Source organism: Paramisgurnus dabryanus, chromosome 24 (assembly GCF_030506205.2).
Source record: "Paramisgurnus dabryanus chromosome 24, PD_genome_1.1, whole genome shotgun sequence".
Lineage (NCBI taxonomy): Eukaryota > Metazoa > Chordata > Actinopteri > Cypriniformes > Cobitidae > Paramisgurnus > Paramisgurnus dabryanus.
Window position 1 is genome coordinate 29,186,477 of NC_133360.1, and position 16,114 is coordinate 29,202,590.

At 37.3% G+C, this 16,114-nt stretch overlaps 1 protein-coding gene across 2 annotated transcripts in view; it reads left to right on the forward strand.

Annotated features, from left to right (window-relative positions):
• Positions 1–6,000, forward strand: part of dag1 (dystroglycan 1) — a 38,489-nt gene extending 32,489 nt beyond the window's left edge. For both annotated transcript variants that reach the window (XM_065259833.1, XM_065259832.2), the window contains exon 3: positions 377–6,000. In XM_065259833.1, coding sequence (XP_065115905.1) covers positions 377–2,659 — 2,283 coding nt within the window. In that variant the 3' untranslated portion in view covers positions 2,660–6,000. The remainder of the gene's footprint in view (positions 1–376) is intronic.
• The last annotated feature ends 10,114 nt before the right edge of the window (positions 6,001–16,114 follow it).

The window sequence follows — 16,114 nt, forward strand, 5'->3', positions numbered from 1 at the left end:
TTGGGTTAATGAACCTCAATGCCATTGATTCATTATTGGTTATTTTTGACTGAGCGCTCATTGAACGGCTCTCCAGCTGGTGGAGTATCTTGTACTGCAGGGTGCTTTATGCCATTCTCCGATCACTCATTAATCATAGTCTTCATCCCTCATCTTGATGCATGCAACCAGGAAAGAATGGATACAAAAACTACAAATGTCAGTTTCAGAGAGACAGCCATGATTCATATGATTAATTATATGTCACTTAACGATGTGGGATTTACTTTGTGTTTTGGTTTGGCATTGCATGGCTGTACGCACATTTGTCCTGTTACATTTCAATATGAATCATTCAGTTGTAGTAATTCAGGTTTTTCTCTTCCTGTTTTTGCAGATCACAGAAGCGAGCAAGGATGTGCTCCCAGCATGGTTGCATTGGGATGCAGAGAGTGGCACACTTCAAGGCCTTCCTTTAGAGACAGACAAGGGCGTTCACTACATTTCTGTTTCTGTTTCCAACGAGAGCCAAGTCTCCCAAAGCCCAGATGTGTTCTCCATTGAGGTGCACCCAGAGGAGCATGCCGATACGGACCCTTTTCTGCTTGCTCTCCAATCAGCCAGCAATGACGTTCAGCCATTTATCTGTGGTAATGAGGATCCTGTTACAGTGCTTACTGTCATTTTAGATGCTGACCTCAATAAGATGAGCTCCAAGCAGAGGGTGGAGCTACTTGCCAAAATGAAAAAGTTCTCCGGCATGGGGCTTCAGCACATGAAGATTTTGCCTGTGGTCAACAACCGTTTGTTTGACATGTCCGCTTTCATGGCAGGACCTGGAAATGCCAAAAAGGTAGTTGAAAACGGTGCCCTTTTGTCCTGGAAACTTGGCTGCAGTCTGGATCAAAGCAACATTCCTGACATCAGTAGCGTGCAGGTTCCGGCAAAAGAGGGGACCATGTCCGCACAGTTGGGATATCCAGTCGTCGGATGGCACATCGCTAACAAGAAGCCTCATGTGCCCAAAAGGGTGCGAAGGCAGCTGAACAACACCCCCACCCCTGTTCCCTCTTTACTTCCCCCGACAACTTACCCTGAGCCCCCTACTCGTATCGTTCCCACCCCAACCTCTCCATCCATTGCTCCTACCTCTGACAGTTCTGCCCCACCTGTTCGTGGTCCTGTGCCCCTGCCTGTGAAACCTACATTATCTCGATCCAGAGATTCAATTGCTTCCACTCCAACCTTAGCCCCCCCTCTGCCAACACGAACCCCAGATAGCACCAGCACTATTGCCATTCAGCCCACCGTGACCAGGCCTATTTATGAGGGACCCTCTGTGACCCCAGCAACACCCACCACTAGAAAACCAACAAAGAGACCACCAAAGAAACCGAAGTCAACCCCTGCACCAGAAAAACCCAAGATCACTACAACCAAGCCACCAAGACGCACAACCCCTGTACCCGTCTCTCCTGATGGCAACATTAAACCCGAGCTGCGTAACCCGATTGATCAGGTAAACGCCTACATTGGCACATACTTTGAGGTGAAGGTTCCACCGGATACGTTTTTCGACAAAGAGGATGGTACTACAGATAAGTTGAGGCTAACCTTGCGCAAGGGCTCTGATTTGGTTGGGGATGATTCCTGGATACAATTCAATAGCACAAGCCAGTTGCTCTATGGATTACCAGATCAGGAGCATGAAGGAAAACATGAGTATTTTATGCAGGCGACTGACAAAGGAGGTCTCTATGCAATAGATGCCTTTGAGGTCAGAGTCAATCGTTGGGGAAACAATGTTAAGTCCCCAGTGTTGTTTACTGCCGTTTTTGACGGGGATGCACGTACAGTCACCAATGATGTTCACAAGAAGATCCTTCTTGTCAAGAAATTGGCCCAATCATTTGGTGATCGTAACGGCAGCACAGTTACCTTAAAGAACATTATCAAGGGGTCCATTATAGTGGAATGGACCAACAACAGCCTTCCGCAAAACCCCTGCCCAAAAGAGCAAATCGAGCAGTTGTCCAGAAGGATTTCTGATCCAGATGGTAAACCATCGCAACACTTTAAATATGTCATGCAACCAGACTTCAAGGCCTCAAATATCACCGTCAGAGGTACAGGAAGCTGTCGTAACTTCATGTTTGTCCCAAAAGGTGAGCTCTTTGATCCAACTCCAGATCCGGTTACTCCCGCTGTTGGTGCTGGAAGACAGAGCACGGACGATGTGTATCTACACACTGTCATACCAGCTGTGGTGGTTGCAGCTATTTTACTGATAGCGGGAATCATTGCCATGATCTGCTATCGAAAGAAACGCAAGGGCAAGCTAACTATTGAAGACCAAGCGACTTTCATCAAGAAAGGAGTACCCATCATTTTTGCAGATGAGCTCGATGACTCCAAGCCACCTCCATCTTCCAGCATGCCCCTTATCCTTCAGGAGGAAAAACCTCCTCTTCCTCCACCAGAGTATCCGAACATGGCTAGTCCAGAGACAACACCTCTCAACCAGGACCTTTTGGGAGAGTACACACCTCTACATGACGAGGATCCTAATGCCCCTCCTTACCAGCCTCCACCACCCTTCTCTGTCCCAATGGAGGGTAAAGGTTCCCGTCCCAAGAACATGACCCCATACAGATCCCCACCCCCTTACGTGCCTCCCTAATGTTGGCAGGAGCCTCCGGAGCAGGAGGATGGGGAACTTTCGTAGTTCCGAACCATTGTGTTGTCTCTTTGCATAATTGGATTGTTTGAAAGGTTGTGCTGCAAATGTGGGATTTAGGTTTGAATGTCACGGTATGTTTTTGTTAAACTGAACTCTTATTAAAGGAGTGGGGGGAGGGCGGGTTACATGGATAGTCTGCAAAAGACAGCAAGTACAACCTCAGCCTCTGACTACTCTGGTTTTTGCTAAACTGTTGAGGGAGTACCCTCAAGTTCTGGCGCTTTTGTGTCTAGATGGGCTTTTTGACTAATTTTAATTTTTTTTTTTCGTTTGTTTTTGATTTTGTTTTCTGACTCGGAATCAAACTCCTTGCCTAACAGCACTCTTTTTATCTTCTAAATTCGTTAATCTTGAATAATATAATCAGACAATAAAACTGACTGCAGGTGCAAAAGGTTTGGTAGGAAAAATTCAATAACAGTGGGAAGTAAAAGAATGGCCTTGAGGGACTTGGACAGCCATGCAGACAGTTTTGTGGGATGTTGATTCATTATGGTTTTGCCTTTTAACACAAAATTAAACGGTTTTATTGTTATTCACATGTCTAGTTAAAATCACAACAAGAAGTAGCCAAAATGAGAGATTTGTTTAATTCAATGTGTATTTGAAAGTTGTTATGGTAGATCATCTTTAATTTTTATTATATATTTTTTTTTACTTTTTCTTTCTTTGAAAGTATTACACTGAAAAAAACTATATTTTCAACCCCCTCGAACTTGGAAAAAAGAACAAAAAATATCAAATCACAGAACATATCAGCGTGTGTTCTGACTTGAGATATATTTATACACACACAAGATGACGTACGATATATATATCCCATATAGCCTCTCGTCAGCCATGTGAAACTTTTGAAAGAGGTAGTCTCTCGATTGATCTCATCGTCTATGCAGATTCTGCTTTTGACCCGACAGGCTTGATCCCGATATTGATCACACTTAATCGCATTTCCCACAGGCCATGAAAAAATCTCGTGATTTAATTGGATTTACAACTTGATGGAGTCTTTGAATCCTTAATTTCTCAAGTCAGAACCACCTATGTACTGTTTCACCAGTTAAACTCAAGCTACTGATAGTCGTCGAGACGCTCAAAGACTTGATTCAGTCAGAAAAAGCTCGACTTTCAGACGATTTGTATTTTTTTTCTTTTTGTTTTTATTATTTTTATATACATATATATATATTTCAGTGATGATTATGGAGTATATGCCTTGGATCCGCTCAAAATAATTCTAAATAAAGACTGAAGATTTTGATAACGGCGACCCATCTTTTATACAATGGCAACGTTTATTTAAATGTCATAAGTATATATGTGGAGTTGAATGCCATATTTTGCCTTGGTGATTTTGCAGCAAGTGTCCTCTCTGTAAATAATATTCTGCCTGTGGATATAATTGTATTTATAGGCCAAACGTGTGTAAATCGGATATGGTAAAAACAAGAAATAGAGTAAAAAATCTTGCTGTTTGTTTTAGATAAGGGGTGGTTATTTTTTATATAGCGATAGTTCTAAAGAAAAACCTTGAGCAAATACCTGGGGGGGAAAGTTGACGGGTTTCATTTACAAAATCATCAGAAAACTAGAAAAAAAAAAGGATTGATAAGATCACAATCTAATTTTTTTACACAGTTTTTGATACAGCCTAAAATTGTTTATTTGAAAACAAATATATATAGTGTACTGCAATTTGTAAAACCTTAGTCTGGTAATTGATTCATTATAAATATATATATCTAGCTTTTCCTCATGGGTCGTTTTCTTAGTTGCATTTCTTTTAGGTTTGCTTGAACTAAATAGCTAATGCGGTTAGTGCTATTGAGAGAATGTTATCATGTACGTTTTGATTTCTCATTTGTGTTTTAAGCTCTTTTGTTTTGAGTTTTAAATTCAGAAGTGATGTTTGCAATAAAGGTGTGGCTTCGTTAAAGTCGATCGTTAAAAATGTCTGTGTAAAACCGTTGAATTTATGAGATTGAGATATTTTGCCAAGGAGGTTGTTTTGTATGAATGTTATTTTCGTAATTTGTTTATTAATGCTTCCATTAGCCTACGTACATCGTCAAAAAAAGGTCCTGGGGCAGTACTCTTTAAAAAGGTCATAATATGTACCATTTAACTACAGATGTGTATATATATATCAGATATGGACTCTCTAGGTGCAAAAGTGTATGTTTTCAAAGGGTACCGCTCCGTTGAAGTCCATTTTTCTGACAGTGTATATCAAGTGTAAACCAAGATCCACTGAGGTTTGATTTATTGTAAACATTTGAAGTACAATATCTTATCAAGCTCCTATGATTTAATACCATTTATCCCAAGAGTGCTAATTTAATTTCTTTTCATTTCAAACATTCACAACATCTTGGTTCGCCCATCGATAAACTAAAGGACGCAACTTAAAATCAGAAAGAATTAGTGGCCTTTGTAATCGTTTGTTTTACGTCACATTATTTATAAATCATTAGCGTAGCAATGTTGCAGTAAAGCTGCTTTTTCATTAGCACAACTGAATAAATATTTTAGGTGGAAAAACCAAAGATGAAATGGTTGACATTTACTAACAACTGAGTGTACTGCTTTTGTTTAATTTACGAGTTCAAGCTGTCTTTCGTTACTTACCGCGTCAAATAAAAGCAATGACATAAACTGATTATACGGTAGTTTTCATTCATCATCATTTGAGTGTTTTCTTTATAAGTTTGGTTTGGTTTGGTTATATTATTATTAATACATGTATTCAATTTGTATGATTTTAAGTTTGCATGCATTGTCAGCCGTACATGCAAAGCGTATTCCGGTCTGCATTTGGTGGATTATAATAACATAATATTCAATACGAGTTTGATCCCCACCACTGGAACATCAAGCTTTCAGATGTGAAGAGGGGAAAACGGTCAACGTTACGTTTTATATTGTATATGAGTCACATTTTTATGTTTGTTTTAAACATTCTGTCCAAGTTTTACAAAGTGTGCAAGCTGTGTTGCCCTAGCAAAGTCAAGGTGACAAAAGATTGAATCAGAACTTTTAAGCAATGAATTATTAAAGGTGCTGACGTTGGTTGACCTCGGTGCCAGGTGTAACAAATGACAGTGATGCCCAGAACAAGACACCTTTTATGCCATTTAAAGGTTGACAAATACGCATCGGTAAAGAGCATAATGATGAACCACGCTTGCTTCATTCTCTTTCATGTTAAACCGCGTTGGTCAATTGATGCCACCACCAGACACTGTATGTTTGAATCTTGTATTAAAAAGTGTTCTCACTGTGAATGTTTGTGGGTTCTTGTGTACAATTGTTTGAGCAATCTGTGTTTCATGCATATTTCATGAAGACGTGACGTACAGTATCATCGTAAACATTTATGATGCTGAGTTTAAAGAGACACTGTTTGTGGCCTGCTGTTTAATACTACAAGCAATATTTTCATCTTATTTTCATGGATAAAAGTCAGGATGTTCCTCAAAAATTCACTTGGGTTGAAAGCAAACCTATAACATCATGGGGTGGTTTCCTGTCCCGGACTAAAATGCATGTTTGCCTTAAAGGGGCCATGGCACAAAGATGTCAAATAATTCTTTGGTGTCCCCAGAGCACATATGTGAAGTTTTAGCTCAAAATACCCAACAGATAATTTATTATAACATGTTAAAATTGACACTTTGCGTGCAAAAATGTGCCGTTTTGGGTGTGTCCTGCAGATTAAGGGGCGGTATTATTATAATAAGAGCTCCTTATGACATCATAAGGAGAGCCAAATTTCAACAACCTATTTTTTCATGTGCTTGCAGAGAATGGTTTACCAAAACTAAGTTACTGGGTTGATCTTTTTCACATTTTCTAGGTTGATAGAAGCACTGGGGACCCAATCATAGCACTTAAACATGGAAAAAGTCTGATTTTCATGCCATGGCCCCTTTAAATTCAAATCACCTTGCACTGATGTATCTCCACATATATTAGTGCCATTGTTTTGTCTTAAGATGCACACCTGTATTGGTTTTTGTAAGGTAGGTTTTTTTTAGAAACTACCTAAATTTCCTAATTTAACAAAGTCCTAGTCTTGGATTAATCTAAAACCACCCCTTTGTGTAGCACTTACCAATAAAGTCTCATTGGTTAACATTAGTTTATGCATTAGCAGTTAGCAATGGATCTTTCTGGCATTTATTAGCGTTCAATAACATTAGTTATGCAGTTGTTTATTCATGTAAGTTCAACTGTGCATTAGATTATGCTGACAAATGTTTTTATTTTCTAACATGCATTTAATGTTGCATTTCTCACATTTAAGAATAATTGGATCCATATTATCCCATTGTCCATTCTCTCTCTTTTTTGTTTCGATAATACCTCTAAATACGCTTTTGAGTATTTACTGCATTTTTCAAAAGATCATCCTCTTTAAGTCCTCTCATTACCATCAAATAACGTGAACCCTCCAGCTGGTGACCTTTAGCGTGGAGTGCCCTTCACAAAAACCTTTAGTTTTTGAGGATCTGAAAGCCCCCTTGGTGCCACCACGGCCTTTAAAGCCCATAGTCAGCTGAGAATCAAGAACAGGGCTCACGCATTACTTTTTCTTAGCAAGAGATGAATCTTGTGATAGACGAGAAGTACATTTAATTATACGTGCTACACTTGTTCTTTTTAAATTAAGACAAAGGAAAGTAACAAGGTCTTGTTTTGTCAAGCAAATTGAAAGGCCGAAGATGAAAGAGAGATTTTTTTCAAACGCTTAAAAGACTGTAAAGCGTTTGATGGATGTCTTCTGCATTTTCAAGAAACTGTCGATTCATTTTAGAGGGTTTCAAAATAAGAGAAGTTTTTATATCCTCAATGTCATTGCATTGAAAAATGCTTTCTGGAGATGTCGTGACTCTGGCTTGAAATGATGACGTAATCACATTTGTTTGTTCTCAAAGTTAAAACAAAAGCATCCAGTTGCTGTAAATACATTCATCGTGTCCATTCAATCATTTCTTCCCAGACCTTAAAGATGAAATTTTTCATAAAACGCTGTTTAAGTCCATGATACAAATGAAGATTAAAAGCGTTGGATGTAAGGAACGCATCTTGTTAAAATGTACAGATGGGTCTGTCTCCATACTCTTGTGTTTACTTAACCATGGTTATTAGGATGGATGAGCCACATACTGTAGTCTCCTGGATACTGCAATGATAACCTACATGGAAATACTTGTAATGCGTGCATTGAATCTTACAATAAGTGGTGGCGTACACGAGAAGCATCATCCCGGATGCAATATTGGGTTATTGTCGTGTTTATAATAAAAATGAGTGATAAATGAGCTCTTTATGCTTGGAAAGAACATTTGCTGGAATCGTTGTTTGTGTTAATATGAAGATGAAATGTGTTGAGAACATGTCTGGGTCATATTTCATCCTAAAAGCAAAAGAAAATTGTATTTGGCTTAAAAGCAAGAAGCCTATTTTTAGGAGCATCATTAGGGTTCATTTGCATCGTAACGTTATTTTCATGAGAATTCTCATTACGGTTATTGCAGCAACAAAATACCATCATATATATAAATAGGGTAATCCTTCAATAGCATGCTGTATATATCAAAATGTCATGCATTACGGTCGGATAAGATTAAAGTAGCAGACTACGTAGATTAAATAGTCTGTTTTCATTGGTTGACGGTTATTGCATTACCACTAAACAAACAACTGGCCGCTGCATTGGTCATATAGCAATGCTATCTCATGGCAATTCGCATGCATTTTACAAGGTGGCAAATGATTTAGTTATTTTTTTATTATAATTGTAAATTTTTTGTATGAATTCTCGTATAGAACCTTGTAAAATATGTACGAATTATCATGAGGTCATATATGATGGCATCTAATATGAGGAAAAATGTGTTACTCGCTAAAAGAGAAAATATCTATGAATATACAGAAGTGAGACTGTTCCCATTGTAAAACCAGAACACAAATGTAGCACATATTAGCAAATGCAAAAAACAATGTTTGTTTTCCCCCGCACTGATCTCTGTCTTTCTAGAACAATCAGGCGCCAAGCAGCAGACAGTGGCAATTTATCATCTCGTATGCATTTGATGCTGCATCGCAAACATCAAGTAGAAGATCCAGGACTCCACGTGGCGTCGCAGTCAGGATTTATTCCCAGGATCTGCTCACATGTGCTAAAAATCTGGAGTGGAATTCTACTATCAGCATTATATGTGCCATAGTTTACTGTAGTCGTCTGTAATATCTATGAGTAATGGAGGGGCTTGTCACACTGCTGCAAAGTTTTCGATTATTAGAGTCGGAATGTTGTTGGTTTTGAAAATGCATTTATGTTTCACAGTTTTACCATGTTTTCTATATGTACTATATCATGTTGTGATTTGTTATGGTGATCATGCTGTACTAAAGTATGTGACCCTACACCACAAAACCAGTCAGAAGGCTCAGTTTTCTTTAGATTTATACATCATCTGAAATTGGTGTATGGTTTGTTAGGATAGGGCAATATTTCTCTGAGATACAACTATTCGAAAATTTGGAAACTGAGGGTGCAAAAAATCTAAATATTGAGAAAATGGCCTTTAAAGGTGTCTGAATGAAGTCCATAGCAACACATGTTGCTAATGTTATTTTTTATGTATATCTAATGTATATTTTTTTAAAGAAATTTTCAAATTATCTTCATGGAGCATGAACTTTATTTAAAGGAGACATATTGCAACTTTTTTAAGATGTCAAATAAATCTTTGGTGTCCCCAGAGTACACATGTAAAGTTTTAGCTCAAAATACCCCACAGATAATTTATTATAGCATGTTAAAATTGACACTTTGTAGGTGTGAGCAAAATGTGCCAGTTTTGGGTGTGTCCTTTAAAATGCAAATGAGCTGAACTAAATGGCAGTGCCGTGGTTGGACAGTGCAGATTAAGATCCCCTTCTGACATCACAAAAGGGGAGCCAAATTTCAATGAGCTATTTTTTTACATGCTTGCAGAGAATTGTTAACCAAAACTAAGTTACTGGGTTGATCTTTTTCACATTTTCTGGTTGATAGAAGCACTGGGGACCCAATTATAGCACTTAAACATGAAAAAAGTCAGATTTGCATGATATGTCCCCTTTATTATCCTAATGTTTTTGCTCATAAAAAAGCAATAATTTTCATCCTATAGATTGTTGGCTATTGCTACAAATATAGATGTGTGACCATGTGAAAGGTGATTTTTTTTCAATATTTAGATTTTTGAATTCTAAGATTCCAGATTTTGTAATAATTGTATCTCGGCCACTATCCTAACAAGCCACACATCAATTTCAGATGATGCATAAATCTCAATAAAAAAAAATACTTACCCTTACGACTGGTTTTGTGGTCCGGGGTCACATATGTGACCTTGTCTGTGACATCTAGGTTAAAGTCTCAATCTAATCAGTTAGAAGATTCAAAATTCAACTTTGACTTGGCTAAGTTATTTCTCAGTCATTATTAAAGCTATCAAGGTTATATTTTCACAGGTTATATAGGATGATTGTAGAAAACAGTAAACCACTAAACAAGACTTTAACTGAGTTTACAGAATGGATCACATTTATCTAAATAATGTGGTATTACTATCGGATATCAAAGTATTTTCACAGTATTTTTATTTACTTTATCACATAACAAACAAAACCTGATACAATGTACTCATATTCTTATGTACTGTATACTGTCATTGCCTATGAATGCAATTTGCATGTATTGTAAGATGCACTTCTCATTGGAAAAAAACAGGATGTAGGAACTGAAAGGAGAAATCATTATGAGTCAGAAATATTCATAAAGCAAATCTATGCAAATTTTAATCAGACATGCACTGTGCTGCACGAGTTTATCTCAAGGACCACGTAGACAAAATTAACCCAAATCTGTTAGCAATTTAAAGCAGAAGTGTGAATTAAACTCACGTGTCAGGTTTGTCATCATGTGAGCGAGGGAATGCACTGGAATATTGAAACCTGTTCTGTCTTGTTCATTCATTTCATATGTGAGGTATTTGGCACTGGTACTCAAATGCATCTATGAATATCAACCCTAAAAAATTGTCAAAATATCTACCCCAGCTGTTACTGGGCCAGTACCCCCCACTGTGTACCATTAGTTACAGATACGTATACATTTGGTACCAATACAGTATGTCATTTTGAGAAACTAATGTGCATCTTTGAGGTGCTAATATGAACTCTTTAGATGCAAAGCTGTAGGTTCATATTTGACCTTTTTATGACAGTGCATGGCATTCAAGATCCAAGAATGAAATTTTTTGTAAAAACAGTCCATACGCTATCCAAATCCAAATCACTGCCCTTAATGTATTCATTGAGAAGCTGAAGATTTGACATTCAAAACCCTGTTTTGCGTTTCAAGACAAAGATTTCAAGCGACACGAGTAAATGATGAAATAATATTTCCACGATCAGGTTCTTTAAGAGGCACACAGATAAGATATACGGTCCATATACAGAAGCAAAAAGAAGGTCAGCATAGATGGATTTAAAAGATTAAAGACCAGAGGACATGAGATGAATATGTTCCTCTCTCGCTTCCTCCGATACGTGGCGAGCTCATTCAGATTCATCCTTGGTAACCCAGGTGTCCCCTCTCGTTGTGCCGTTGCAGGCATGATGAAGCACTGGGTCTCAAGAGCTCCACGCAGGCTGTTGGCACAATCTATTATGCATGGTGAGATTTGGCCTCTCTCGATCCCTCTCTTTCTCTCTTTCTATCTTGTTGGCCAGCTATCTAGAACTCATTACTTTGTACTTGTTGAGTGGAAGCCGTTATTTCAGGCCCATTAGTTAGCCATAAGGGATTTTTATGTGACCACAGATGCACATTTTCTACATGCTAGCACAGAATCATTTTTTAATCGTCAGAAGCAAATGGAAGTTTGTGGCAAAGCGCCCCGTTTTGCAACTTGCGTGCGCACTGACATGATTGAAATCGGTCAAAGGGCTGAGATGCCAAAATAAGAACTAAGTCTGGAACATCAAAGGAAGATATTTTGAAGAAGCTTCGTGCAGCTCTTTTACATACGAAGGTTTATCTAATAAGCACAAAAATAATAATCAGTCCTATATATATATTTAAAATGTTTATTTCTTTTAATTTTGATGATTTTAACTGACAACTAAGAAAAATCCCCCAAATTCAGTATCTCAGAAAATGAGAATATTGTGAAAAGGTTCAATTTTGAAGACACCTGGTGCCACAACCCAATCAGCTAATTAACTCAAAACACACCTGCAAAGTCATTTAAAAGGTCTCTTAGTTCTGAAGGCTACACAATCATGGAAAAGTCTGCTGACTTGACAGATGTCCAAAAGATGACCATTGACACCTTGCACAAGGAGGGCAAGACACAAAAGGTCATTGCAAAAGAGGCTGGCTGTTCACAGAGCTCTGTGTACAAGCACATTAATAGAGAGGCGAAGGGAAGGAAAAGATGTGGTAGAAGAAAGTGTACAAGCAATAGGGATAACCACACCTTGGAGAGGATTGTGAAACAAAATTGCTGAAGAAAATCGTTAGTTTTTTCTTCTCTTTGTGCACAAAAGTGTTCTCATCGCTTTATAATATTTGTATTGATTAGCAAAACAAAGAATAAAGAGATTGCATAAATATCAATGCAATGCATTCAGAAAGTATTTAGACCCTCTTCACTTTAATTTAAATGTGTTTAAATTGCCACCTGAAATACTTATAATATGATATGTATTTTCTTTTATACAGTTACATTTCTAAAATTCTGTTTATACTTGGTCATTATTTGGTACTGAGAAAAAAAAAAGTACTTAAAAGATTATAGTATCATTCTGCAACATAACTAAACTGAAAAACAAGTGAAGGGGGTCTGAATACTTACTGAATGTATTGTATATACTGTACTGTTTATAGTATCCACTTAAGGGATTGATTGTTATAACATTTAACATGAAATAAACTCAGTAAAGACTAACATACACATCGTCTTTTTCTTATACTATCAATATAAACGAGCTAATCCAGTAGTACTCCTCATATGAGTGTTTGCATGCAAATAGGTTACAGTCTCTTTCGTGGTTTTCATAAAAACCTCTCTCACTGGTTGTAATGGTAACATGAATCTTGTCAACACTGAGCAGAATTAATGCAGTGCTGATAAGACCATGATGGCCCTTCAGTGCGATCATTGCTATTGACGCCAGCTTTCTCGCCAGAGCCGCTTGACGCATACAGCATTATTGGATCATTGCACTAGCAGACTGGATGACACTTCAGCAATCTTTCTCATTACCAGGTCACATAAATCCTTATGTACTCTTGTCACTCTCTCATAAAGCCCTATAAATGTTATTTCCCCACTAATGAGCTCTTTAGCGTAAATACAGACTTTGGGATTTGGGTGCAGTGGCGATTTGAGCAAATCTGCAAAAGTAAAACAAGGAAGGGACACGGATCCAATCAACATGGTAAATTTGGGTACATCTGATGTTGGTGACGTGCCATTTGTCATTCGTTCAGTTTGTGGTTTTATGGACTAAGAGGAAGCCCACAAGTGCTTAGGGTGGCACTTCATATATCAATTTAATATGCACTACAAGATTTATTTATTTTGGCATTAGATTTTTTGGAAGTAGGCCTATTGTAGGCTACCAAAAATGTAAAAGTGTGTGTTTGTTCACACAATGTGCACATCATCACAATGGTCATGCAATTGTTATGTTTATTTATTTTTAATACCATTACAACATCTATGGCTATATTCATAGCGAGAACTGGTTAATCCATACACAAGTTCACCCAGACACAGGTTGGGCGAAGGCTAATTAGTCATCTCCAGTTGACCTAATCTGCATGTTTTTGGCCTGTGGAAGGAAAGCCCCAGAGCAAACCCACGCTTACACGGGGATAACATGCAAACTCCAAATGTTCCCCAGCAAATAATTTGGCATATTTTGACATCCAAAATATTACTTTATATCATAACTCTGGAAAGAATGTTTTATGTATTATTTTTTTTTTTAAATGGAGTCGACATCTGCTAGCTGTTTGTATCACTATGTATGATTAAATGTTTAATTGTCTATGCTGATGCTATATTTTATCTCTTCCTTTTGTCACTGCAAAGTTGTGAGGAACTTCCACTTCTTTTTCAAAGCACAATGAAAGAGAAACTCTAATTCGCCGTCATCTTTTATGACTTTATTATCCGAGCTATTGATTCAATCCGTGTGAAATGGGGTGCCAACTGAAGTGCCACAATTTCACCATATGCTTGTAGCAACTCTTTTGAATGATGCACGCTCAAATTACGACCGATAATGAATGGCTTGACATTTTGTTTTTCTAATGAAATCCTCCAAGCCCAATTTTGTGGTTTCGCTGATGAAAACATAAGCCATTAAGAGGTGATTTGCAGTATAATCATTCCGGAGCTATTTCTGAAATGTTTTTTATTTCTTCAGGTAAGGCATAATGGGGTGTTTGTTTGTCAGTGATCAATGCATGTTCGTGCAGTTTGCGGTGTTATCATCAGACGCGTTGCCAGGTGAATTGCGAGTGTAAATTCATAAGTGGGTTTGATATTGTGAAAACACTGATTTAAATGAACATATGGGAAACATATGGAGCTTTGGTTGGAATGAAATATGCATTGGGTATAATTTCTTTCACTTGATCTTATATTTTATTATACAAAGCAACGACAGGAAGCCTTTCGCACTAGGGTAAAATACAAAGCAATGGATAAAACATTAGGTGTGTCATTTATGCTTTATGCTTTTGTGCTTCTACAGAAAATGTATATTTTATGCATTCGACAGATGTTTTTATCCAAAGTGATGAATATTTCAGTATAGGTGTTAGATGGGAATCAAACCAATGACCTTTACGGTGCTAAAGCAATGCTCTAACAACTGACCTACAGAATAACAATTGAAATGATGTCGCCGTATGAGAACCATATAAAAAGGCAGATCAAAAGTACAATCACATTGTGATCATTTTGATGATTATTAAAGCCAATATAAGTAGAAAATTAATTATTTGCAAGCAACATTTAAATTGCAAAAATATTTTAGTATAATTATATTACATGTTGGCAGTTTTTGAACATCAAAATGCCAAATTAAGACAGCTGGACCAAAATGTGCTTTATGGTTAATTAAATGTGTATTTAAATTTGTTTTTTAATCATATTTTGTTTGTTTTTTAGAAAACGTGTGTATATAGTACTATCATAATATATTTGGGGATGGGCTCGTGTCATATTTAACAAGAATGATACCTCAAATTAGTTTTGGTCGACTATATAAAAAGCGATCAAGATTCATGGATTTACACTGAAGATATATCTAAGGCAAAATACCACCCCAGGTAAAGAAAATATAACTTTAATATCAGCAAGTCCAGTTATAATTTTGTGCTAAATAAAAGTGTAAACGTTATACACATTTCTGTACATACTCATTAGTACCGAGCCCCTAAGGTGACATTGAAGTAAAAAATCGAAAGTTTAGTTTCATGTGAAACTATCGCGTTTAGTTTTGCGTGCGCACGTGAAAATATCCCGTGTGCACGTGAAAGCGATAGTTTCACGTGCGCACACGAAACTACACTTTTTTAAAAAATATCTGAACATGAAGGTTTCGCGTGAGCACATGAAAGTTTCACGTGAGCATGCGAAAGTTTTACGTGTGCACGCAAAACTAAACTTAATTTTTTTTTCTTCATGTCCCTCTAGGGGCTCCATACATTAGTTTACTAAATGCTTAAATTGATTTTTAGTGTTTTGAAAAAAAAAAAAAAAACACTTAAATGCACTCATGTAACATTTCTTTGTATATTAAGTACAAAATTAGTGCATAAACTAGTACATTTACTCACATGTTTGTATTTGAATAAAACATATTTTAGTGCATTTTTCAGTCACACTTTATTTTACGGTGTCACTGTTACAGTGTAATTACACATTTAAGTACTAAGTAATAATCATTAACAACATGTACTTACTATAAGGTTGGGGTTAGGATTAGGGTTTGGTTTAGGGTTAGTTGCATGTATTATGCATAATTAACTGTTATTACTATAATAATTACATGTACCATGTGTAACAAAGACACCGTAAAAATAAAGTGTTACCCATTTTTCTTTCACTTGGAACCCCTCCGAAATCCCAGCTGAACCCATGGCACAGATAACACTTATCGCAGCTTCATGTTCACAGAAATCAGCCATAAAACCATGACAGCGTCCTCGGTCGCAATTCTCAATGCAGAATACACTGTCATCTCTCTTTTTCGACACTTCTTCATTCTTTCTCGGCCTCACACATCCCTTCTCTCGCACCTATCCGGTCTCTCGCG